The sequence below is a fragment of the Microtus ochrogaster genome, chromosome X (genome assembly GCF_000317375.1).
Source record: "Microtus ochrogaster isolate Prairie Vole_2 chromosome X, MicOch1.0, whole genome shotgun sequence".
Lineage (NCBI taxonomy): Eukaryota > Metazoa > Chordata > Mammalia > Rodentia > Cricetidae > Microtus > Microtus ochrogaster.
This window is the reverse complement of record NC_022026.1, coordinates 23,625,753-23,652,091: the sequence shown is the minus strand read 5'-3', so window position 1 is coordinate 23,652,091 and position 26,339 is coordinate 23,625,753. Positions and strand designations below refer to the sequence as shown.

Sequence of the window (26,339 nt, the reverse complement as noted above, 5' to 3'; positions counted from 1 at the left end):
ATGATGGACAGCTCCTCAGGAATGACCCTAAGGTTGACCTGTGGCCTCTACATATACATGCACATAATGGCAGATATGTGTGCATGCATGTGCACTCACATATATTCAAGCATGCACACACCACAAAATTTAAGGCTGTACTACACTGTCCTACTTCTCAAATCATCATCATAGATTATTTCCTGGGCCTAGATTTTTTTCATCTTAACCACTTATGACCAAAACCTCGATGCTGCACAGTGTTTCCCTAGCAGGAGCACATGCTTGTCACTTTGGGCACATCTTTGATAACATGAACAAACCTATCTCTTATGGATTTTTAAGGAACTATTAAGCTTCTGAACTGTCAGCAGTTAGTGGGTCTGGTTTACTGTTGCCTTAACCACAGTAATATTTTTTGAGTCTTTCCAAAACCAAGACAGAAGTGAGCCAGAAAATTTCATAGCTGCTCATAACTTAAGTCATGTTTGTGGAGCCAGGAACCCAGAGGTGGGCCTCTGCTCTAAAGCATAGAAATGAAATTGTTGGATAAAGAATGCAAAGCTCACATCAGAAATACTTGAGATTGGGGTGGGATGGAGTAGGGTGGGAATGAGCTTGCACAGCCCTACCTTTTCTGGTCTGTTTCCTCATGCTCACAGCAGATGGTGGAATCATAATCTGAGTTCTGCACATGGGCATTCCATGTGGTTTCATTCAGAATCTCACTCTTCTTTGAAGCTAATGGCTTCCATCTTCTACAAATGTATTGGGCTTGCCACACTGATTTGTGCTTTCTCTGTTTATAATTCTAATGGTGTAAAGTAGAATAGTAAAGAAACTTTTAAGATTCCAAGATTTGAAGACATAAACTGTGTTGATACTTGTTTGATTGGTGTTCCATTTGCTTGGGGTTTGTGGCACTGGGGATTTAGCCTAGGCTAGCATTCTATTACTGAACTATATACTCAGTCCCTCACCCCTCACTTTCAAATAAAAATATCTAGTTCTACACCTGCTCATCTGCCATCCATCCATTCCCTTTTCTTTCCTTTTAGCGCTTTACCAACTGGTATGGAGAAAATTTTGGTCATGAATAGTCCCTGCTACACAAAGAGTAGAAGACATGAATATATACTACCTGCTCAACCAACAAACAATAAAATGAACATTTATTGAGTATTTGTTAAACGTACATCACTTTCAATTCTTTGCATTGAAAAATTCTCTATAAATTGATACAATTATGCAGATTGTACAAATGGGCAATTTGGGAAATAATTTGTCAATATATTTGATAAGGATGATTCAATAATGGAAGGTGCAGTAAGTTAGAGTCTGAAAAATCTTGGTTTACATCCATAATTACCTCCTCCTGCAGCCAAAAGTAGATATACTTTTCAGCCTGCATTCTTTCACTTAATGATATGAATTTAAGTTTCCTCTGAATCCATATGTGGCTTGAAAGCCCATTTCTTCTTATTGCTGAGCACTATTTCATTGTATGGCGATAGCACATCTTGTTTACGCAGTCATGATTGGGTCAATAATGAATAATGTTGATAAAGTATGTCTTTATTCAAGTTGTGTGAGTGCACATTTCTAGACCCTTTGAGTAAATGTTTAGGAATGTGATTTCTGAGTCAGTTCCTACAGAATTGTCTAACTGGTTTCCCAAGTGTGCCACGTAGCACTCCCCCCGGCAGTGAACTGGCAGATCGTGTAACTTTATGTTCTCTCACAGATTTGACGTCAGTGTCTTAGCTTTTACCCACTTGTGTACGGCTCTCTCATCATCTTAAACTGCCATTTCATCATGACAAATAATATCCTTTCTTCCCATCTTAATATCTTCTTTGCTTAAGTGTCTACTCGCATCTTTTACCCATTTCTTAATTTGATTCTTTTCTAATTGTCAGGTTTTCTGTTTAGATATTTGCCTATTCTTAATTGAGTTCTCTGTTTTCTTCTTTAGTTTCAAATATCTTTTGGATAAAAGTAGCTTATAAAAACATGTGTCAAGTGTTTTTGCAAATATTTCTCTGGCTTCCTTTTGTTTTTGTTTTTACTTTTTGTTTTCTGTTTTTGTGTGTGTTATTTTTGTCATTGTTTTGTTTTGTTTTGTTTTTGGAGTCATTGTTTCTCTGTGTGTCCCTGGCTGTCCTGGAACTCTCTCTGCAGACAAGGTTGGCCTTAAACTCAGAGATTTACAGTGCCTCTGCCTCCCAAGTGCATGGGCCACCATGCCCAGCATCCACAGCTTTTTTAAAAGTTCACTTAATGATACCATTTTCTGAACAGGTTTTAATTTTAAGGAAAATCAACTTAACATTTTTCCCTCAGGTTATACTTCTGGTTTTCTTTCTAAAAGCTCATTACCAAGGCCAAAGTTGACTAGAGGTCTATTATGTTGTCTCATAAGATTTTTATAATTTTGTGTTTGAGGTTTGGATCTCTGATCCCTTTTGAGTTAATTTTGTGAAAGGCATAAAGTCTGTGTCAAGATTCATGTGTCTGCATGTAGATGCCCAATTGTTTTAGCACCTTGTATGAACCAATTATCAGTTTTCTGTTGGGTTGCCTTTTCTCCTTTGTCAAAGATCAACTGACTCTATCTTTAGGTCTATTTTTATGTTCTGTGTTCTATTTCACTAATCTGTGTCTGTTATTTCTCCAATACCATGGTGGTTTGATTGCTATAGTCTTTTAGTTAATTTTGAATTAAAGAATGGCAGGCCTCCAACTTTATTTTTATTCTGCAATATCATATTTGATATTCTATATCTGTTATCTTTCTGTATAAACTTTGGATTCAGTTTGTTTTTTAATTCTTTTTATTGAGCTTTATATTTTCTTTACTCACCTCTCATCATCTCCCCTCCCCTTATACCCTCTCCCATAGTCCTAATGCTCCCAATTTACTCAGGAGATCTTGTCTTTTTCTACTTCCCATCTAGATTAGATCCATGTATGTCTCTCTTAGGGTCCTCATTGTTGCCTGGGTTCTCTGGGGTTGTGAATTATAAGCTGGCTTTTCTTTGCTTTCTGTCTAAAAGCCACTTATAAGTGAGTACATATGATATTTGTCTTTCTGGGTCTGGGTTACCTCGTTCAATATGATGTTTTATAAGTCAATCCATTTGCCCACAAATTTCAAGATGTCATTTTTTTCAGCTGTAAATATACCACATTTTCCTTATCCATTCTTCAGTCAAGGGGCATTTAAGGTTGTTTCCAGGTCCTGGCTATTACAAATAATGCTGTTATGAACATAGTCGAACATGTCCTTGTGGTATGATTGAGCATCCTTTGAGTATATACCCAAAACTGGTATAGCTGAGTCTTGAGATAGGTTGTTTCCTAATTTTCTGAGAAATCGCCATACAGATATCCAAAGGGGCTGTACCAGTTTACACTCCCACCAGCAATGCAGGAGTACTCCCTTTACCCCACATCCTCTCCAGTATAAGTTGTCATCAGTGTTTTTGATCTTGGCCATTCTTACAGGTGTAAGATGGAATCTCAGAGTTGTTTTGATTTGCATTTCTCTGATGACTAAGGATGTTGACCATTTCCTTAAGTGTCTCTCAGCCATTTTAGATTCCTCTCTTGAGAGTTGTCTGTTTAGGTCTGTACCCCATCTTTTATTGGATTATTTGTTCTTTTGATGACCAATTTCTTGAGTTCTTTGTACATTTTGGAGATCGGCCCTCTGTCCAAAGTGGGGTTGGTGAAGGTCTTTTTCCATTCTGTAGGCTGCTTCTTTGTCTTGTTGACCATGTCCTTTGCTTTACAAAAGCTTCTCAGCTGCCGAATTTTATTTAAGATGTTTCCTACATCTATTGATATTACTGGTTTTCCTCTTTAGCTTACTGATATAAGATAGATTGAATTAACTAATTTCTAAGTTAATCTAGCCTTACATATAAGGAATAAATCTTCCTGGTTGTTGTCTCTTTCCATTTTCTGTTATTGCAATAAAATGTCTAGAGCTAGAAAATTTATTTTAAGAATGTATAGTTAGTTTGTTTGTTTTTGAGTTAACATTGGCATGTGTACTAGGGGTTAGTTTTGGTCAACTTGACACAAACTGGAGTCACCTGGAAAGAGAGTATCCCACAAGCCTGTAAACATGGTTCCTGCCTCTTCTCCTTCTTGAATTCTCTCAGTGATGGATTGTGATTGGGAGGTGTAAGCCAAATAAACCCTTTTCTCATTGAGCTATTTTGGTCAGTGTTTTAACACAGCAACAGAGAAACAAATGAGAATAGTAATTGGTGCCAGAGAGTAGGCTCTTGCCATGATGGACCTCACCATGTGGCTTATATGCCTCGGAATGCTTTGTGGGAGGAAGGAGAAGTTTGGAACTTTAGGCTAGAAAAACCATTGAATGAACTGTCCTGGGAATTTGGAAGATACTGTTAGGAGAAATGCAGGTGATGGAGGTCTGACTTGTAAAGTTTCAAAGAAGCAAAGACTCTTAACCGGGTTGTTCATGTGTTATTTTAGATTAAGAATGCATGGAAGTAAAACATTTGTATAACTGGGAATGAGGTCTGTTTCTCACACACACACACACACACACACACACACACAGAGAGAGAGAGAGAGAGAGAGAGAGAGAGAGAGAGAGAGAGAGAGAGAGAGAGAACTCCGAATGGATTTAGGATCTCAGTGTAACACTTGAAACTCTGGAATTGCTAGATCTCAAAGGGAGTACACAAGACATAAGCACAGATAGAAGCTTTCTGAATAAGGCACTGATTGCTCAGAAAATAAGGATAACAACTGACAAATTGGACCTTATTAAATTAAAAAGCTTTTTCTTGCAACAGAAATGGTTAATTGAGATAAGAGGCAACCTGAAGAATGGGAGGAAAACCTTTGCCAGCTATAAACATGACAGAAGATTAATTTATAGAAGATACAAAGAACTCAAAACACTTAAACATTAAGAAAACAACACAATCTGTGGACTATGAAATTGAATAGAGCGTTCTCAAAAGAGGAAATAAAAAATCGCTAATAAGCACATTTAAAGGTGTTCAACATCTCTAGCCATCAGGTAAATAAATGTAAGCCAAAACCCAGTTTGAGAGTCCATCTCACCCCAGTCACTGTGTCTTTAAGAAGCAAACAAGGGACAACAAACGCTGGTAGCGATGTGGGGAAGACTGGTGGTGGGGTGTGAACACGTACAGTCGCTGTGGAAATCAGTGTCTATTCTCCTCAGAAAGCTAAAAATGAACCTGCCGCGTGACCCAGCTCTGCTATTCGTGGGTGTATGCCCAAAGGATTCTGTGACAGCAATACCTGCACATCTGTCTATGTTCATTCATGACTTCTTCATAATAGCTAGAAAAACAAATCAGCCTCATCTTTGTGCTGGCTGCTTTTTTTTTTTTTTTGGCTTGACACAAGTGAGAGCTCCTTGGGGAAAGGAAAACTCAAATGATAAAATGCACCCAACTAGATTGGGTGGACCCATTCCATGGCGGGTCACTACTCCTGAGCACATTGTCCTGATTTGTAGAAGAAAGCAGACTAGATTGGGTGGACCCATTCTATGGCACGGTGTCACTACTCCTGAGCAAACTGTCCTGAGTTGTAGAAGAAAGCAGACTAAGCAAGCCATGAACACCAAGCCAGTAAGCATCCTCTATGGCTTCTGCTTCAGTTCCTGCCTTCAGGTTCCTACCTTGAGTTCCTGCCCTGACTTCCCTAAGGGATGAACTGGGGTGACCTTAGGTTGTAAGCTGAAATAAGCCTTTTCCTCCCAAGCTGCTTTTATTGTGGTGTTCTATTATAGGAATAGAAACCCCAAATAAGACTTATGTCCATCAACTGATAAAGGCATAATGAAAATTTATGAAACAGTTTCACAATGGAGTTTTCCATTCAATACTAAAAAATGAAATTATGAATATTTTAGGAAAATTGATGGAACTGGAAAAAATATACTGAGGAAAAGACCTAGAAAGATAAATACTGCATGTTCCCTCCTATATGTAGATCATAATTTCAGAATTTTAGATTTTGTGTTTGACTTAGAATATCTACAGGGAACAGGGGGTTATATAAGCCTGGGTTCGGAAAAGAGGCCTGAATGGGAAAAACAATAGAACTCGTGTGGAATGAGAGTACAGGGAGAAAGACTAATAAGGTGGTAATGTTTAAATAGGAAGGAGCCGACAAAGGACAGGAGGAGATAGAGACAGAGAGTTAAGCAAAACTAAGGATGGAAGATCTATGAACATCTCCCTATGAGGTGATGATCAAGAAGGTCTCACAGCCCTCCAAAGCAACACAGGCTATTACCGTCATTCTTGGTTTCCCACCAGAATGAGACAGGAAGACTCTGTAGCTGAAGACATCACATACCTTGGTTATATGACATAGACAAATGAAGCTGGACCTTAACTGGAAACTCCCTCCCTATTGGCTAGCATATATTGTGCCAGAAGATGCAATGTAGGATGCTAGGGGAGAAAACTCGCCAATACAAAACTCATCAACACTTTCACCTAGATGCAGATCTCGTGTCCTATCATACCACTTACCCGCCAAGACGTATCCATTGGTGCAACAGTTGATGAGTATTATAAGGGCAACTAAGCACTCTGTGATAAATTGAGACCTGCTCCACAGAAGAATTCATGCCTGGTGCTCTAAACCTTGTTTTAAAAAAGACTCTTGGAGTTTTCTAATATTGTTTTGCTAAATGAATATGGCAGCAAACCACTTTCTAAATATTTGTATTTATATTTATACCCATATACACAGGGTATTCTCAGCCTTAGGGAAACTTTGTTTTATATAAATAGCAGTGGGAGACGACTCATAGCTGAGAATAAGTAACTGCTGAGTACTCAGGCCTAAACAATAGCACCGCTTCTGAAGCTCAGGGAACATCATGACTGAGGTGTAGAAAGAATCTGAGAACCAGACGTTAGGGAGAAGGTTTGTAAAATGCTCCCTTCTGGGCATGATCCCGTTATTGCAGTTATGAGCTCAGAGCAGCTACAGTTGTCTGCACTGGACCTGCACAAACCGGAGTCTGTCAGCAACCCATCATGAGAGAGAGAAGTGCGTATGGCTCACTGGCCCCTGGAAAGCTACTGGCTATTTACAGAGCTTAGGGAAGGGAGTCCGTGTCTCCAGCTGTGTAGTCGCTGGTAAGCCCACTGTGCCTCGGTGGATAGTTCGATATCCACCGTCACATGGACAGCCCTGGCTATTGCTTGCTTCGTGAATCCATAAGCCGTAACTATGGAATATATATTTCCTATTATTATTTTGAACAAAGCTGTTATCTACTAAATTTAGAATGAAAGATAAAGTGTTTTAAGTTATATTACTTCCTGAAATTTATTATTTTTACTTTTAAAAATAAAATTTAACTGCATATTTCCCCTTTTCCTTTCTTCCCTCTTTCCCCTCCCTGTTGCTCCTTACCTTGCTTCCTTCCAAAATCATGGCCTTTTTCTTTGTTGCATATATAAATACTTAAATAAGTCAGTGCGAGCTGTTGAGTTCACTTAATGTTACGTGTGTGTATATGACTTCAGGGCTGAGCACTTGGTCTTGAATAACCAATTAAGGGGCTCATCTCTGGGAAGGACTATTTCTCCCCTCCACAGTTGTTACTTGCCTGTGTTTCTTTGTCTGGGTGAGGCCTATGAGATTTCCCCTTTCCATGTTAGCATGACTGTTTGTCTTGTACTTCTTTACATCTCATTTCTTTATCTTCCTTTATCTCTTCTCTAACTCACTTCCCTTCTTTATGTAGATCCAAATTTCTGACCTCTGTCATATATCCCTTCTCTGTTAACATTTGTTCCAAGGTATATCTACTGGCAAAATGGTTCCTCAATGTTTGTGTTTTAAAGAAGAATGTCATGGGATACAGAATTCCAGTGTGTTTGTTTTACTTCATTGATCCTGGGGTCTCGAATAAAGATGAAGTATGTAGTGTTCCCTGGTAGAGCAGATGAGGAATCAGAAAGAAACTCACTTTCTTTATGACCATTCTGTGGTTGCTTTAGAACTAGAATCTCATTGGGCTGTGCTAACCCTGATTCTATCATAAGGCATTCTTTTCCTAGTGGCTGAAAAGCAGACTGTGTGAGCATGTCGATCAAAGCCTGGCTCATCTCAACTTTACTCTTATCAAAGCAGTCCGAAGTACTTCACAGCTATCTGCCCCACTCTGATATATCTGCGGGGTTGTGCATCTAGAAAGTATGACCATTACAAATAGGGGGGATTTGAAGGATATAGAAATGTTGGTTCTTATCGTGAAACCCATATGTGACAGCAGTAATACTTCCAATTAGGTAAGAATAAGTTTCTGAAGCATATTAAGAAAACAGAATTGAAGCCGGGCGGTGGTGGCGCACACCTTTAATCCCAGCACTTGGGAGGCAGAGGCAGGCGGATCTCTGTGAGTTCGAGGCCAGCCTGGTCTACAGAGCTAGTTCCAGGACAGGCTCCAAAACCACAGAGAAACCCTGTCTCGAAAAATAAAAAAAAGAAAAGAAAAAAGAAAACAGAATTGAGAAGGAGCTATTGATTTGGTTTCTCTTACTTAGTGCTTCCAGTATGAGACAGCTCTAGCTCCCTAGCATGGCCTTGAAGAGAACAGAGTGGATGTGACTGTTATAGGGGCTGGGCTTAGAGGCCCATGTTGGAATTCATAAGAATGATTTATTGGCCATAGTGAGTGATGTTAGAACAAAAAGGAATCCTTATATTGTTGAGATGATGTACTCCTTAGTGCTTTGGGAAATGTGATATAATCTAATAACAATCTCATCTATATTTTTGTGTCCCCCACAAGGAATATGACAAATTGCTTACTAAGCAGTTCTATGGGAGCCCTTCTGTGACCAGAAAAGAAGTAGAAGAAAGGATTTTGAGGACCCTTTTAATAGTACATTATATTTATTATAATTTTTAATTATATTAAAACTCAAAACAACATAAATGCCCATCAAAGATGATTAATTAAATGCTTCAATATTGAAAACAGTGTAACTAGGAAGAGTGATGGGGGACAAGACACAGGGTACTGAAAGTCATGAATGTGATAAATTATATCATTGCATAGAAGAAAATGGTGAAATGACACCACTGTGTCTAATTAACATATGCTAATAAACTAAAGAATCAGTTGAAAGTAAATTGGAAAAATATTAACAAACATAATATAGAAATACAATTATTTAGATAGAAAAAGAAAAATTGAAGATGTTGCCTAGTGTGTTCAAGTCCTTGGTTTTGATCAACAGCACTGCAAAAACAGGCAAATACTTTTCATACAAAGAGAACAAGAAACAATATTTTAATTTAATCACATTAAATAAAAATTTATATTAATATGCCTACAAACTTTCTAAATAAGCATAAAAAGTTAAGCATGCTTATTAATGGGTACTTTATATTTCTCTCATCCTTGTTTTAGTCTTTGTCTTCTATCCTTTTTTATTTTTATTATTTATTATTTTTATTTTATTGATTTTTATTGAGCTCTACATTTTTCGCTGATCCCCTCCCCTTCAACCCTCCCCCAAGGTTCCCATGCTCCCAATTTGCTCAGGAGCTCTTGTCTTTTTCTAATTCCCATGTAGATTAGCTCTGTGTATGTCTCTCTTTTAGTGTCCTCATTGTTGACTAAGTTTTCTGGTATTGTGATTTGTAGGCTGATTTTATTTGCTGTATGTTTAAAAACCACCTATGAGTGAGTACATGTGATAATTGTCTTTCTGGGTCTGAATTACCTCACTCAAAATAATGTTTTCTAGCTTCATCCATTTTTCTGCAAAATTCAAGATGTCATTATTTTTTTCTGCTGTGTAGTACTCCATTGTGTAAATGTACCATATTTTCCTTACCCATTCTTCAGTTGAGGGGCATTTGGGTTGTTTCCAGGTTCTGGCTATGACAAACAATGCTGCTATGAACAGAGCTGAGCACATGTCCTTGTGGCACGATTGAGCATCCTTTGGATATTTACCCAAAAGTGGTATTACTGGGTCTTGTCTCTGATCCTTTTTATGTGTGTTTTACATGTAACAAGAATGTCTGCTATAAAAAAAATGATAATCTTTTTTAATTTTAAAATATTTTCATTTTAATATGGTTTTTTATTGATTCTTCGAGAATTTCATGGAGGCGTGCATGCAATATACTTTGATCCTATTTACTCCCACTTCTTCCCTTAACTCAGCCCACCCCATGGCAGCTTCCTGTCCCTCCTTTTTTCATTTTACTATATATTTTATTTACTTTTATTAGTTTTTTGAGAATTTTGTACAATGTGTTTTGTTAATATTCTCCCAAATCCTTCCAGATCCACCCTCTTTCTCTACCCAACCAATTCTGTGGTTTTTTTTTTAATGCATCAAGTACAATTTGTGCTGTCCAAATACTCTTCTTGTATGGCCTTCCACTGGAGCATGGTCAAGCAGCAGGTGCCACACCCTTAAAGAAAACTGACTCTCGCTCTCCCAGCAGCTGTCAGTTGCCAACAACTGCCTAGCTAGGGGTGTGACTTCATATACAGCTTTCCATTCCCTGTTGGGATTTTATCTGGATTGAGCTTCTGAGGGTCTGGTGCATGCTGTCCCAACTGCTGTGATCTCATATGTGCAATTTCCCCACTGTCTCCAGAAAACAGTTTCCTTGTATTTCCCCGCCACGTCTGGCCCTTAAAGTCTTTCTGCCCCCTCTTCTTCCACAATGCTCCCTGAGTCTTGGGATCAGCAGTGTGATATAGATTTCTCATTTAGGGTTGAACACTCTGCAGACTCATTCACTGCACCTTGAGCAGTCTGGTCTCTGTGTTAATTACTATCTACTACAAAAAGAAACTTCTCTGATGCGGGTTGAGAGAAGCATTAATCTATGGGTATAAACTGCAAGACAGAGTCGGTTTAATACTTATGCCCACTTAGCAGATTAATAGTAGTAGGCTCTCCTCTGGGGCCTGCCACCTCTTTAGACACAATTTCTTGGTCTGGATAATGGTGCCGGGTATAGGTTTCATCTTGGGAGTGGGCCTTAAGTTCAATCAACAAGTGATTGGTTACTTTCATGGCATTCATGCCATAATTGTACCAAATGGACATGTCTTGCCAGGCTGGTTGTAACGCTCAGTGTTGACAGCTGGGGTAAGATTGAGGATTACTTTTCTGGTAATGGCATGCATCACACCTTCTGGACTATAAAAGCTAACCAGTAGGCATGAAGTGTCCAGGTATTAGCTTGATTTCTACATGTTCTATGACTCAAATATGTGGTCCCTTCAGCAAAAGGGTCTTATCATAAAGTTCTGAAAGGTAGCCTAGAGTCTGTAATGTTCAGGGGTGGGGTGTCTAAAGGACCTCACTAGCCAACAACTCCAGAAGAGGTAACTCATTCTTGGTACTGAACTTTTTATTTGTTAGCCTATGGAATCTAGTAGGGTCATTTTGCCATGTAGTAGCATAACTCTAAACTATGTATGTATGTGTGTGTTGTGTGTGTCTGCATGTATGTATGAAATAATATTTTAGGAACTTTCTACTATAGTAAGTTTCCATATGACACTTTGAAAGGGTCTTTAGTGTTAATTACCTTTTCCCATACTCCCTTATTCCCATTATTATCCCAAGCTCCCATTATGCCCCTTTACCCCATTATACCACGGTATTCTATCCCCCTCCCTTGAAAACCCCACTCTCGTGGCCCCTAATTCCCTAACCTTTATGGATATTCCAAATGAAACACATATCTGAAGATCCAAAACTAATATCCTTTGTAGGGGCACACACCTTTAATCCTACCACTCTGTGAGTTCAAGGCTAAGCAGGCCTTCAGAGCAAGTTCCAGACCAACCAAGGCTACATAGAGACATTCTGTCTCAAAAACAAAAGGAAGAAAACAATAACAACAACAACTAACATCCGTAAATGAGAAGAAAACACATGACATTTGCTGTTCTAGATCTGAGTTACCTCACTCAGAATGTTCGTTTACTTGTAAATTTCATCATTTTGTTTTTCTTAACAGTTGAATAGTACCTTGTATAAATGTACCACATTTTCATTCTCCATTCATCAGCTGATGGACACCTAGGTTGTTTACATGTCTTGGCTAATCCACTGAGTCTAATTTGTGCTTGCCCATATACTTATGGGTGTGGGACCATCCACTGGGACAAAGTAGAGCAGGGATCATGTCCTTAAAGAAAACTGACTCCCCCCATACATCCATGCTGCCTTCTTTACTGGTTTGATATTCTCCAAGTGTTGCCAGGGTAGCCCCAGATGCTGAGTTCATGAGTACAGCTACCGTGTCATGTCCAAAAGACACACTCCTCTTCCATGATTGACACTGAGGGTTATGGGCTGGAGAAAATAGGTCAGGTAGCTGTCTTAGTTTGGGTTACTGTTGCTGTGATGAAACACCATAACCAAAAGCAAGATGGAAAGGAAAGGGTTTATTTGGCTTACACTTCCACATCACAGTTCATTATCAAAGAATGGACAGGAGGCAAGAGCTGATACAGAGGCCACGGGGTGGGGGTATGTGCTGCTTACTGGCTTGCTCCTCATGGCTTGCTCAGCCTGCTTTCTTATAGAGCCCAGGACCACAAGCCCAGGGATGGCATCATCCACATGGGCTGGTTCCTCCCCCATCAATCACTAATTAAGAAAATGCCCTACAGGCTTGCCTTCAGCCCAGTCTTACAGAGGCATTTTGTCAATTGAGACTCCCTCCTCTCAGATGACTACAGCTTATAACAAGTTGACATAAAACTGACCATTACAATACTTTATGGCTGAGCATTCCACTAACACTTACTCTGCGCTTTGCCCACTTATGAGTTTCTGCATGAACCACCATCTACTACACACTTCTCTGGTGAGGTCTGGAAACTGCACTATTAATCTCTGTGGAAAGAGATAGCAGTTTAGAGAGCAGTGTGACTCTGTGTCCCTTTAGTAAAACAAATGGTAGTAGTAGATCCACCCCTGGAGCCTGCCAGCTCCCCAGTCAGAGATTCTTGGTCAGATTTATAGCAGAAATAATTTTTTAATTCCCTTTCCCAAGTCAGATGTAGTGTGGAATGACTGTAAGTCCAAACAAGAAAACTGCTCTGAGTTCTGAGTTCAAGGCCAGTCTGGGACACAAGTGAATTCCAGGCTAGACAGGGCTGCATAGAAAGACCCTCTTTCCAAAAACAAACAAATGAAACATGTACCCCTTTCCTTTTACCACTTGTACGTATAAGGAAAACGTCTTCCCTAGAACTTTTAGTCCTCTGCTCAACTAGCCAGCATGACTCCTGAGCTCCCCCTTACTTAGTAGTTTCCTATCCAACTTGTAAGCTCTATGATGACGGTGTTCTGGCCCTATTTACCATGCCACCTTCATACAGAAAAGACCAGCTGGCCTGATTGCCTCAGAATCTGGTGCAATAGCACTACCCCTGAACTAGCTGAAGTGGCCAGGGCTAGGCCGCCTTGGCTATGAGGGCAGGGCAGCTGCAGCAGCTGTCATCCCATGGCTCTTGCTTATGAGGCTGGAGTGGCTGACTGGCCACTGGGGTGGCTAACTGGTGAGGCTGAGCCCTTCTGTGTAAATCCCCCCTTAAACAGCTTTCTTATTCAAGAACAAGGCTCTTCTCAGGTTAAGTTGTTGTCCCTTACTCAGTCATAGCCTTGCTTCCCTGTCAGAACATGTATGCACATTCTCAGGAATGCTTAATAGTGTTTTGAAAAACAACATAAAGGAACCAGGGATAGCTCATACCTGTGTCCCAGCACTCAGGAGACTGAAGCACGCAGATTGCAGTTCAAGACCAACCTAGACTACACATTTAAACCCTAGCTCAGAAATCTAAAACACAAAGATGACAAAGGACTAGGAGGAGAAAGACATGAGGAAAAGAAGGATAAGAAAAGAGAAATTCATGATCTTCAGCTGCTCTACCGAACCTGAAACATCTTCCGCATAGTTCACATGGTTCCTGCTGCTATATTTCTTTGTGAGGGCAATCTAAACACTTTGGGTTTTTTAAGGGACATACGCAGCTCTGAGGCCACACTGGAAATCCAGTTAGAAAGAGGTCAGAGACTCTAATAGCTTCCTGTGAAACCTGATCTCATAGGTGGAGATCATTCTAGACTTGTTACAAGAATCAAGCTAGGTAACAGAGGGAAGCGTGATCGGTAAACTGTAGACTATAGAAATGCTCCTAAGGACAGCGATGGCAGGCTAGCGCTGCACAGTCTTGGTCTGCGGCAGTTTGGAACAGAGCTTTAGATTCATCTGAAGAAAGAAAAAACCTGAATCCCTATGAATAAAAGTGACTGAGACCTAAACTATATCTTTCTAGGTAGTGGTTGTTACCTAACACCACCTAACTAAATTAAAAATATCTTTGGTTTTTTGAGTTCTCTCTAGTGATTAAACTGCTTTCCTTAAAAGCAATACATAAGAAGACACTTCAGATTCCACTGCCAAAGAAACGGTTGGCATTTCCTTTAAAGCACCTATTAAGTTATGGTGAATTGCTGTGGGAGAGTGTGTGGCCCCCACAGGAATGCACTGCAGTTGCTCTGTTCCAATAACTAACCAATTCGGTCACAACAAAGAAGTGACTGGAAGGTAAGCTGCTGCTGCTCTGCTCCATCCCTGAGAACAGCACCTCTTCCCGCCTAGTCTCCTCCTCCAAAACGTCCTGTCACGGCTTCCGGCTTCCCCGAATGCATGACTCTGCAACCTCAGGACTTGCAGAGCTCGTGGAATGCCGTCCTGAGGTTGTTGAGTTGTGCGTTTCTGGGCATTTCATCTCTACGAAGGAATACCCTTTCTCTCACTCCCAACTAAAGTGGGAAGTTGTTCGTCTTAAGGGAGAAATCCTCCATGTATTTTTGTGGTCTCAACAGCCAACAAACAGATGGGAGAAGCTTGATAGTTGGGTAATAGATACCCTGTCTAAAACCTGGTGCGTGGCTATGAGGGTCCCTTAAATTTGTAGTGCCTTGAGGGTCCCCTTTAGTGACTTTCTAGAGAATAACCATTTTTTAAATTTCTACTAACTTAATCTTCCATCTTCTATTTCTAATAGGTCCTGTTAAAAACAAGAAAAAGGGTAAGTTGAGCTCCTGATTTTATTACATTGTTGTGTCTTTTTAATTAGAAGTGAATGGGATAGTATTTTGCATTAATTTCTTTAAACATTGGTTATCTATTGCTTTATTCAATCATTTATTTGAGTGTTGCACTTTATAAAGAGCAAGAATTAGTTTTTCAGTAACAAGTCATGGAAGATAGAATGGCTCTAGCAACACATGCAAGTTATCATTGTTGGATGATGACGACGATAATGATGACGATGATGACTTGTCCCTTGTGTCCTCCCCTTTCTCTTTCATTGGGGGTCAAACCTAGGGCCTTTGCCTTAAGAACATTAGGCAAAAGCTCTACCACTTATTTTTTGGTTCTTCCTTCTTGCTCCTTTTGGCATCTTTGTTTCCAGTTCATATTGATTTCCTTTCTTGCTCTGTCCACTGCTTTCTTTTTTTACCTTTCTCCCTCCTCTGTCAGCTCAGTTATCAGGCACTAATGAAGACCTAAGGCCACTTATAGAGAAAAGAAACGCTACCTATAGAAAGGTATCAATACTTTGGTTCTTAGCCTAAAAGCTGTTTTTATTCAATTTCCCATATGATCAAAGATGATACCTCTTGCTTTGAGAATCCAATATCATTTTCTCTGTGATGAAGAAAAAGAGAAAAACTCTATGCTGCTGTGTCACTCTGTTCCTTTCATGTTTATAAAGGAGATAGACGCTAGCTGGAGTGATTCACTGTGCTGTCCTAGGTTTCCTAAGTCCACTGCACCTAACAGGAAAGTCGCCAGGGGCACATGGAGTGCTTGCTTGCCTGCCTGCAAAAGAGAATCCAAAGTGAAATCAGGTTGTAGGGATTAGGCAAATAAAACCACTCCTTTGCACTAAAAGAACCAACTATGAAATCAGTTTATGCGCCTGTTTGTTTCTGGGTTCTGACATGAAAGGAAGACAGGGATAATGTAAAACTAGCGAGTTTCCCCTTAAAAATTCTTCTTTTTCTCCCTGTCTGTGTAATACTAGAAATGTGTAACCCAAGGCTTTAGGTGTGCTGGTCAGATGCTCTATTATTGGACTACATCACTAGCCCTCTTTTACTTTCTTTGAGAGAGACATGATCTCACTTAGTTGTTCAGGCTAGCCTTGAACTCACTCTGTAGCCCAGGCTGACCTTAAGCTTAGTGATCTGCATGACTAGGCCTCCCGAGTAGCTTGGATTGTGGACCTTACAACTCTTTACCAGGGCTGTAAGGTAGCTCAGCTGTTAAGAGAGGACTTGGGTGTGGTCCCCAGTTTCTGCAAGATGGCTCACAACTTTCTGTAATTCCAGTTCCAGAGGATTATTATAATGCCTTCTTCTGGTTTCCTCAGGCACCAGACATGCATGCAGTCTACACACACACACACACACACACACACACGCACACACACAGCAAAACACATAAAATAAAATAGTTAAATGTCAAAAGGCTCTTTAAGTGATTTTTGTCTGTTTAGATTTAAGGAGCATTCTAGAGCATTTGCAAGTGCCTGAAACAGCTAGCTGCAGGGGTAGCAGAGCAACCCTTCGAGCACTAGAGTGCTCTCCCACTTCAGGTGCCCTTAGCTCCATGTCATGTCGATCGTGTCATCCTGCTGAAAAGAAAAGGCTGCAAATTTGCCCAGCTCTCTGAGACCTGACCTGAACAAAGTAAACACCAGGGAGCTGAAGTGAGCACGGAGTCCTTCTGCTTGTTCCCAAGTGTTAGCTGCTAGGCTGTTCTGTCTTTTACAAAAGAAAATTTGAGTTTCAAGTATTTGGTTCTTAACTCATCGCATCTCTTCAAGATAGAAATTATAACTCACATCGTTGCCTAGCATTGTATGAAACATTATTAGGAAGAAAATTCACATAAGCCCTAAACATCCACTTTGTTTAAAAGTGATTTAGAAGCCATTTAATATGGATTTCCTTGGACACAGTGAGCAGGCACATACTTGAAGAGGTAAATTGAATTGTTCACTTAATTTTCACCCTTTAATGGAATTCTTGTGCTCCCGCAGCTCTCTCCCTCTCCCTTCCCATTGCACCCTTTCTTTCCCGCCCCCAGCCCCAGCCTCCCTTTACTCACTTGCTTTCCATTCGTTGCTCTTTCAGCATTTGGAGCTCAGCTGAAAGGTTAGGGAAATGCCCCTTTGATGCACCTTAGCTTTGAAACGGTGTGATTGTTCTTTCATCCAAGACTACACAGGGTGACTTTCTCAGTGCAAATGTCTCTAAGCTTTTGTATCATGAAGTATTCTGTCAAAGTTAGGGAATCTAAAGAAGGAATTCAATCTCTTGATCCAGAGGTAATTTTTTGCATACTGTTCTCTGGTCCTAACTTTCTATAGGAATGAAACTATGAGGAGCTTCCTTGTCCAAGTGCAGGGAAGCAGAGGGCCAGCTGCAGAAGCAGATTCCAGTGGGAACTTTTTCTCTGACGCCTTCTAACATTTTCATAAGTGATCACTCTCTGTTTATACTGCAGCAGTTATTTTCTTGGACTGGAGGAGGCTCTGGATGGAATTCTTCTAAAATTACATTAAGCAATTATAGGGGACTCACATTCTTGGAGCTAAAGCTTATGCTACCCACAGAACACCCTCTGGCTGGAAAATCTCTGCGAGGCCTAGAAATACTGGAACCCAGGACAGCCCACTGTGCATCAACTTCTATGCCTACTCAATTAGAAAATAAGGAGGAAGAAGCACAGCACGCATCCAACTGACAATAGTCAGTCTTTCTTGTGCAGTCGCAGTCTCATAGAGACAGAGCACTGAGGCCAAGCTCCTCCTTTCCCAGATGGAGATGCTAAGGGTCAACGTGACTCTGTGGCAGGGCTGGGCCTGACATTCTTGTCTCCAGTGTCCAGATCCTGGGTTCTTTCCACTACACTAACTAGAATTGCAATTTGGGTGCCGAATAAGCCTAGTTTGGAAGCTACACAAATCCAAAGGGAGATAGTTTTCCTATTCAGCATCTTAAATTGAATATGTATAGAAACTGGGCAAATCCAATCTTAACTGCAAAACTCAGGGCAAATGCCATATTTGGGTCCTCTATGTCTTTAAGGCTTTCTTGAAGGAATATTCTCAGGACTGCTCTTTCGTCTCTGAAGAAGAGTATGGTTAGACATGGATGCTTGGTCTCTTTATAGGCCTATCCTTGAATACTTGAGGTTTTTTAGACATGAACCATTATTCTTAAAGGAGGACCTGATAAATCATGACAGAATTTTCCAGACTAAAATGTCTGAGAGTTGGAACCAGTCAGAAACTTTTAAAGTAAAAGTGTCCTGGTAGTTATTTTGTTGTTGTTGCTGTTGTTTGTTGATTTGGGGGGTTGGTTTCTTTGTCAACTTCACACAAGCTCGAGTTATTTGGGAAGCAGAGCCTCAGTTGAGAAAATGTCTCCATCAAATTGCCTAGAGGCAACTGTGTGAGGCATATTCTTGATTAATGATTGGCGTGGGCAGGCCCATCCCATGGTGGGTGGAACCACCTGGGCCAGGTGGTTCTGAGTTGTAGAAGAAAGCAGTCTGAACAAGTCCTGCAGAGCAAGCCAGTAAGCAGTGTTCCTCCGGGGTCCGTGCTTCAGTTCCTGCCTCCAGGTTCCTGCCTTGAGTCGCTACTTTGGCTTCCCTCAAAGGACTCAAAAAACAAGAAAAAAAAAAAAAACCTTTCCTCCTCAAGTTGCTTTTGGTTATGGTGTTTTATCATAGCGGTAGAGACCCTAAGACAGAAAGTAAATATATATATTTGAAACTAAGAAACTGTCTTGGGGAAGGTAACTGTAAGAGATTTCCAATCCTAGGACTTCCATTGGAATTCTAAGAGCATAGAAAGAAGAGAAAGAAACCTACCATAACGACCTACAGCCGTTTGCTGGGTCTGCTCAAAACCAAAAGCAAGTCTATAGAAGGAGCAATTATGATTCACTTCCCATGGCTGCGCCCTAGAAGAAATGGTAGAAGGACTAGCATATGAAATGGGAGGGCTAGGTTTGTTCTGGAAAGACAGTGAGGAGAAAAGGAGAAGGAATTGGTAGAGCAGATAAACAATGCATTTGAGAATACAGCCTCTAATGAACATCTCTGGGAAAGTAGATTATTTTGCCTACAAAGATGGAAGTTGATAGGTAACCTAATATCTTTGAGTATATGAGTCTTATGTATATGGTGATAACTACTCTTTCCTGGCTACACAAAGAATAGAATGAAAGTTCAAATGGCCACAGGAGGGATTTCAGTTCAATATACCAAAGAACTTCCTAACAGTGAGCCGTGAGGGGTGATAAACACTGGAACATGAAACCAAGAGAGTCTGCAGAAATTCCTTTCCCAGGAATCCTTAAAAATAGAGTTTAGAAAGGTCCTCTGAGAAAGCAGAGCCTGCTGCCTCCTCACCAGGTCTGTCTCTGCCGCTATTCCTTCTTCTCTGTTGTCTCTCGATAGCTTCGGTCTCTCGCTCTCTCTCCACCTTCATCTCCAAACCGCCTTCTCCCTCCCCTTTTGCAGCCACTGCTGCCCCTGTCCTGCCCCCAACCCCTGCACAATTGACTCCTGGCAAATCTTCCTGGAGCTGACGGTGTTCGTGGGGTCAGACTTCCATTATCTTTTGGTCAAGCACAGGTCTACCCAACTGCTCATGAAATGAAGCCCCACACTTATCAACACTCGTCAAATTCTAAAAAGAACCGTCAAGGTACTAAGTCTGGTTTCCTAATAGTGCTCATCCTTCGGACCAGATCAAAGCCTCCTTTTTGAAGTTTGCCTGACCTGTTTTAGCATTTGGTCCCTCTCATCAATGTGGCACTTCTAATATCTCATAACCTTTTCCTACTGCACTGGGATCCTTAAGGGCTGTTTATTTCTGTGTCCTCAAATCTTCCCTGAAATGTGGGTCAGACAGAGGAGTATAAACATGTTCAGCTCTTTAGCAAAGACTCCTAGATGGCTGACCTTGTGTCATTGGGAGTCTCTACAACTCCTGAGGGTCCACTTGTGACAGTACATTTTTAACAGTAACTAACTCCAAATATAACACTGAATCCTGTGCTTATAGGAAAGAAAGCAGGGCCCCCTGGGCCCAATGGCCCCCCAGGACCTCCAGGACCTCCAGGACCCCAAGGACCCCCAGGGATTCCAGGAATTCCTGGGATTCCAGGAACAACTGTTATGGGACCACCTGGCCCTCCTGGCCCTCCTGGTCCTCAAGGACCCCCTGGCCTCCAAGGACCTTCTGGTGAGTTCTCCTGTCTCCCACCCCTTAGAAACCTTGTCTGTACTTTTGTAGAGCAGAAGCAGGTGATCTTCAAACAGTGGTGATGTACAGTAAGAAATCCATAGTACAGTGGAGAGCTGGAAACTGAACAAGCTCTGATAGGGCCTGGCCTGCTCTAACTCTTGTTGAGATCAAGCTGTGCCAGACAGGCCATCTGTTCTTGCCCCATGCCAACCCTTCCATCACATTCTGTCTTTGGCTCTAGACTTCCATATAGTGAGCCAATAAACTCATATGAGCCAAAAACAGAGGTATGAGAGAGAGGTCCTGGCCATTCACTGGCGTTCCTGTAGTTATAGATTTGGCCTATTCTGATTTTCAACATGGAGTGGCACATGATGTTTTATGGAAATAGTTTGTAAGGAGGAATGTCGGGGACTGGACAAAATGGTAACCCTGTTACAGTTTCTTCCCATAGACTCTGAGAGTCCTTTCCCATTCGTGAGAACAGTAGCCACTTCTAGTCACGTGGGTAGAAATTTATGAATCACTCAGGCTGTGGCTGTAGCAAACTCAGACACCAAGACCACTCTGTCCCTGAGCCAAGTACTCCTCACACTACACTCCATCCTTAAATACCGTGCTGCTCATTCAAATGCCATCCCATCCCTTTGCGTCTTTCTGCTGGAGCCCAGCAGGGCACGCAACAGGTACAGCTGCAGATGCGAGGCTGCCTAATTAGAGTTGACAGGAAGCAGCCCGCATGCACTCCTGCTAGTTGTTAGTTCCTTCTCCTGCTCCCATCCTGTGTCTTAGGTTTTTGAAGAAATGGACTCTTACAGCTGAATTCTCCAGGTCTAAAATTTCAGCCGCAGGACTCGGATTCTTTCCCTTACAATTCAAGCAGGGCTCAGCAGTGTTACCATGGCCACGAGAGATAAAGTTGCTTTTTTTTTAATCCAATCATTCCACAAATATTAATTGAGCAATTTCTGTGTACAAAGAACTATATTGCTAAGTGGTCCCTGGTCTCATAGAGTTTATGACCTAGAGTCTAAGAGACACACGTAAAGAAACAAGATCTTTATAAATGACAGTGGTCCTTGTGAAGCCAGTAAGAAAAGAACAAAGGGCTAAAAAAGCAAGTGCCATTGTCTTGGGGACACACAATGACAGGCATAGCATAGCCTCTTGTTCTCCGTGGGTGCACAGTGGTACTTGTCTTGGGCCAGTATTGGCTAGAGACCAACTTCGCTGCTGGGATGTAGACCCTCTGAGGATAAGGGTCAGGGGCAAGAATAGGAAGGAGAGGATACTCTCTCCCATTGACAGGCCCACGTTGTGCTGTGACTTCCTGCAGCTGTGGGCCTGGAGAAGCAAATTCCTCCAGGGATGGCTATGGGAATCCTAGTTCTGCCCCTGGCTGCAGAACTGAGAGAGCGAGCGGGAGAAAAGAGCCCGGCACTGACTGCCCTGTCCTATTTTGCAGGTGCTGCTGATAAAACTGGAACTCGAGAAAACCAGGTTGGCTGGGGATCACTGTCTTTCTGGGGAGGAGGGATGGCCTCAGGCTTGGAGTCACCTTGGAGTCTACTCCCTATGAAATTCCATGAGGCTTTATGTTCCGTTGCCCTAGAGGTTCCGAGGTTTTCCCTGGCAGCCACTGCCAAGGTCTGAATTGAAAGGCTTTGCCCCAAAGATGTGCCTTTAGCTAAGGGAACAGTCTTGCCTGGACCATGCTACTCACTCCATGAGTGACGGAGGGTCGCTACAGCCACGTTCAGTAGTCTATAAAAATTACCTGCCTGTAACCTAGGCCTCTGGCTTCCAAGCCACCCCAGATACCCGAAGGGCACTCAGACTGCCTGGACTCTGGAGCTGAGAAGTTTAATATGTCCTTGAAAAGCAGCCAACTAGCTCTAGGCTGCGGCCAGCCTGGGCTTCCCTTTTAATAGCCTGAGAGGTTCCTTCCTAGTCTTTGAGCCTCCCAATCTGTCTCTTTTGGCAAGTTCTACTGCCTAGCCTGGCCTTGTCTCCTCCCAGCAACCACCCTCACTACTGTTATTTGGCCACAGTGATAAATCTATACAGTTGTACAGTCCTTGATGGCTTTGTGGGCAATTTTATATTCAGCAACTTATTAGAACTGCAGATGCCCTTGTGAGAGTGGCCAGACAGAGAGTTTTTTAATTCCCATTTTACAGTTGAGGAAATAACGCTCCGAGGCATCGTGTTTGGCTGAAGGGTCATGTAGAGCTCAGAGTACTACTATTTTTCCCTGAGAAATACAGCTGTTAATATCTCAAAACAGAGGAAAGGGATCAGAATTGGGACACAAAGGGATCTAGAAGCCAGAGGTAACAGTTCAGGACTGCATGACATAGCAAGCAGCCACCACACTGACTCTCTTCTTCTCATCCTCCCAGCCAGCTGTGGTGCATCTGCAGGGCCAAGGGTCTGCAATTCAAGTCAAGAATGGTAAGAATCAAAGTAGTCTCTCTCCCTACAAGGAGTTTAATAATCAGCCAGCCTAGCTCCTCCCAAGTCCCTGAGTATCCTTGGCACAGAAGGGCATTTCCTACTCTATCGTGCCCTCTACTGGCTGTCATAAGTAACTGCTTGCACCAAGACAAGTTGCTGCACCCAAATTGCGTTTAGTTTTGCTTTTGCAGTGCAAGGGGGCAAACCCTGGACCTTGTGAATGGTAGCCAAGTGCACTAGCATTGGACTGCATCCTCGGACTCTAAATTGCACTTAGAATCCACTAATGTAGGATCTGAATAGGACTGGGGACATCATCTACCTAAGTTGTCATGATGGTTATGTCAGAGTCACCACGGAATATATATAAGCATTTTCACAAGTGCAAACTCAGGAATGTAGAACTATATTAAATAGATTATTTTGTCTTATTGCTCTATACAGAAAATGGGTGGAAAGGGCGTTTATCTCAGAGAAGGGGATATGTTAGTCTCTAGCAAATGTGAGACACTAGTGTCTATCCAAAGTGCAAACATGTCAGTGGGGCTGAGAAATGCTGATTTCATGTTATCCCTTCACATTTGAGATGGGAAAAGAGAGTCCCAGAGAGACTAGGAATACCGAAATGAAGCATGCCGCCTTCTGTCTGCAAGGCACCCTACAATTCCCAAATGTTTTGTCTTTTGTTTCATTTGACCTTCACAACCACCCTATGATGTGGTATTGCAATTCTCCTTTCTTTTACAGACACAGAAACGAAAGCTCAGAGAACTTAATTAACTGGTCCGATATTTTGTAGCTAAGTTAGGAGATGAGATTCCAAACCACAGCTTGCTGACTCTTGGCACTGTGCTGTGCTACTTCAGTGATGTGTGTGTGTGTGTACACGCCACTGAGTGATTAGGTTCATTTTCTTCCCCCAAAGAGACATGAACATTCATTAAAGAACAGTGCTTTGAAATAATGTCCAGTCTCCAAGGTGCCCAAAGCCTAAAATGCATGAACCCCCAGGAGTCTTGGGAAACAACAAGCCAGCCAAGATGCCAGATGCTTACAGAGCTTGGCGTGGAAGGGAGGGGCTGTGAGTGGAAACAGTAAATAAAGGCTACAAAACCTGCTACATGAGGACAGCTTCTAAGAGTGCAGTCAGTCTTCACCTGTCTGTGCTGAGTTCCCCTAATCATCAGATTCAGCTCCTCCTTTGACTGCCACGTGAATACCCAGCTACCTTAGTTAGACTGTCTGTTGCTGTGAAGAGACACCATGCATGACCACAGCAACTCTTATGAAGGAAAACATTTAATTGGGGCTAGCTTACTGTTTCAGAGTTTTAGTCCATCATCATCATGGCGAGAAGCATGGCAGTGTACAGGTAGACATGATGCTGGAGAAGGAGCTGAGAATTCTGTATCTTGATCCACAGGCAGCAGAAAGAGACTGTCTTCCACACTGGGCATAGCTTGAGCATATGAGACCTCAAGGCCCACCCCTGCAGTGACATACTTTCTCCAACAAGGCACATCTACTCCAACAAGGCTACATCTCCTAATAGTGCCACTCAGCATGGGCCAAGCATTCAAACACAGGAGTCTATGGGGGTCATTCCTATTCAAACCACCACCCCAGCCTAATAGCCTCACAGTACAAATAGGAGCAGAGTAAGAGAAAACCCCTAGGAGCCCTGCAGAGGCTCAAGCTCTGTGGGACCAGGGTCCTTGGTGACCATAATCACCATCCATCTGGAAGAACATGGTCAGACAGGAACCAGATTTGTTTGGGTATCTAAGTGGTGGCCTTAATGCTCATTCTGTGGCAGAAGCCGCTCATTTTGCTCCCACTATCATAACAGAGCAAGACAATTTCCAGTCCCTCTGGGCTAATTCCAAGTCATAGTTTACACTGGCAGCCAGAAGTGAGGAAGGCAGTGGTGAGAGGCTACTAGACAGAGAAGTCCATAGACATACTGGAACTGGAACCTACTGCTAACCCAGATGGCCTCCTTTTCCCTCATACTCCAGAGAGGCAGACCTTCTGAGACTGGTCAAGGATGGATGTTTAAATCATAGTATTTTGGTGTGAAGAACAAATGGCTGAAAGAAAAAACCCCTGTGAGCTTAGGTTGCCTCCTCTTGTGGTTGGAAGGAAAATCTTTCTATGTGCAGGATGGAAAGAGAAATATTCCTCTATCCTCCCATGCTTGGGTCCCCAACTGAGTTACGGATATGAAAAGATGCTTTGCCAAGGGTGCCTCATCTCCTAGGCACCTTCCCATATCCTCCTAGCTGGTCCACGGCAACCTGGCAAGTTATCCCCGAGTATCGTGAAGTTCCCCCTCACCTCCAGGGCCTGGTTACTAGTGGTTACTATCCCTAGCTGCCTTGGAATGTGAGTGATCACCCCAATACCCAACTACCACTAGGTAGTGCTCCAGACAGATGGATCATTTGATTAAGTGGTTTCCTGGTGCCCTCGAGAGGCTTCCCAGAAAGGAGTGGGTGGTGGAGGAGCCATTGAGAAGAATCTATTAAGAAGGTAAAAAGACACGAACCTCTGAGACAAGAGAGGAATTCTGGTGATACTGCTAGGGAAGTGAAATTGAATACTAAGACTTAGCCTGCCACTCAGTGTCTGGATTTTGCCTGTGCAGTCACCATAACAACAAAGAAAATCTGGTTCTGTGCTTACTCTCCTCTTGCACCATCACCACCTCGGAGTCCAGCTAGAAGATAAAGAGCCTTGCTGATGAAAAGGTCGAGAATGCAAGGATAAAGACGGGTGTGCAGATCCAGAGGTCCTAAGGCAGGCCTAGAAGCCACTTTACAAACAGTACACCTCTCCTGCCTCCAAATGTTCTTCTTAAAGCATGGCCCTTGAAACTTATGGTCACCAGGGCTAGATAGGGTTGGCAGGGAATGGGGGAGTGGTACTGCTTGGTATTTATTTGTTTCTGTTGCCCAGATTATCTTGACATGTACTGAGTGACTGCCCTTCTCTCATACTGAGATCTTTCAGGTGGAGTGCTCAATGACTGGTCTCGCATCACTATGAACCCCAAGGTGTTTAAGCTACATCCCCGCAGCGGGGAGCTGGAGGTACTGGTGGACGGCACCTACTTCATCTATAGTCAGGTAGAAGTGAGTACGGTCTTAGGCCTAACTCTTCTTATATCCAGGGTGCAGATCTGGTGCAGGCCACCTAGGGGCACTGTGGAGCAAGCCAAGACCATCCAATGGCTAACTTCCTGCTTTGCTGGCGGAAGGGGTGGTGGATTCCACACTGGGAGGGAGCTGACGGGAGGAAAGACCAAGGGAACCTGTTTCATTTTTTTCCCTAGCAAAATATGACTGAAAAACTGTAAAGAGACCGCTCCCACACCCTGCTGTCTGACTCCCTCTTGTAGGGCCCCTGGCCCTGGTTTCCCCTCTGAGTTGTTTGGTTCCACAGACAGACCCATCCTTGCTCTGAGTTTTTGAAACTAAGCCCCAGAGCTGCCGAGACCCCTCCCCACAGCACT

At 42.3% G+C, this 26,339-nt stretch overlaps 1 protein-coding gene across 6 annotated transcripts in view; it reads left to right on the top strand.

Moving 5' to 3' along the window:
- Window positions 1-26,339, top strand: part of Eda (ectodysplasin A) — a 387,371-nt gene that overhangs the window by 355,551 nt on the left and 5,481 nt on the right. For 2 of the 6 annotated variants that reach the window (XM_005358616.2, XM_026784939.1), the window contains exons 3-7: window positions 15,098-15,121; window positions 20,186-20,365; window positions 21,834-21,868; window positions 22,771-22,822; window positions 25,829-25,953. In XM_005358616.2, coding sequence (XP_005358673.1) covers window positions 15,098-15,121; window positions 20,186-20,365; window positions 21,834-21,868; window positions 22,771-22,822; window positions 25,829-25,953 — 416 coding nt within the window. Of the gene's footprint in view, window positions 1-15,097; window positions 15,122-20,185; window positions 20,366-21,833; window positions 21,869-22,770; window positions 22,823-25,828; window positions 25,960-26,339 lie in introns of all 6 variants that reach the window. The other 4 variants (XM_005358618.2, XM_005358617.2, XM_005358619.2 and 1 more) reach the window with 4 other exon arrangements.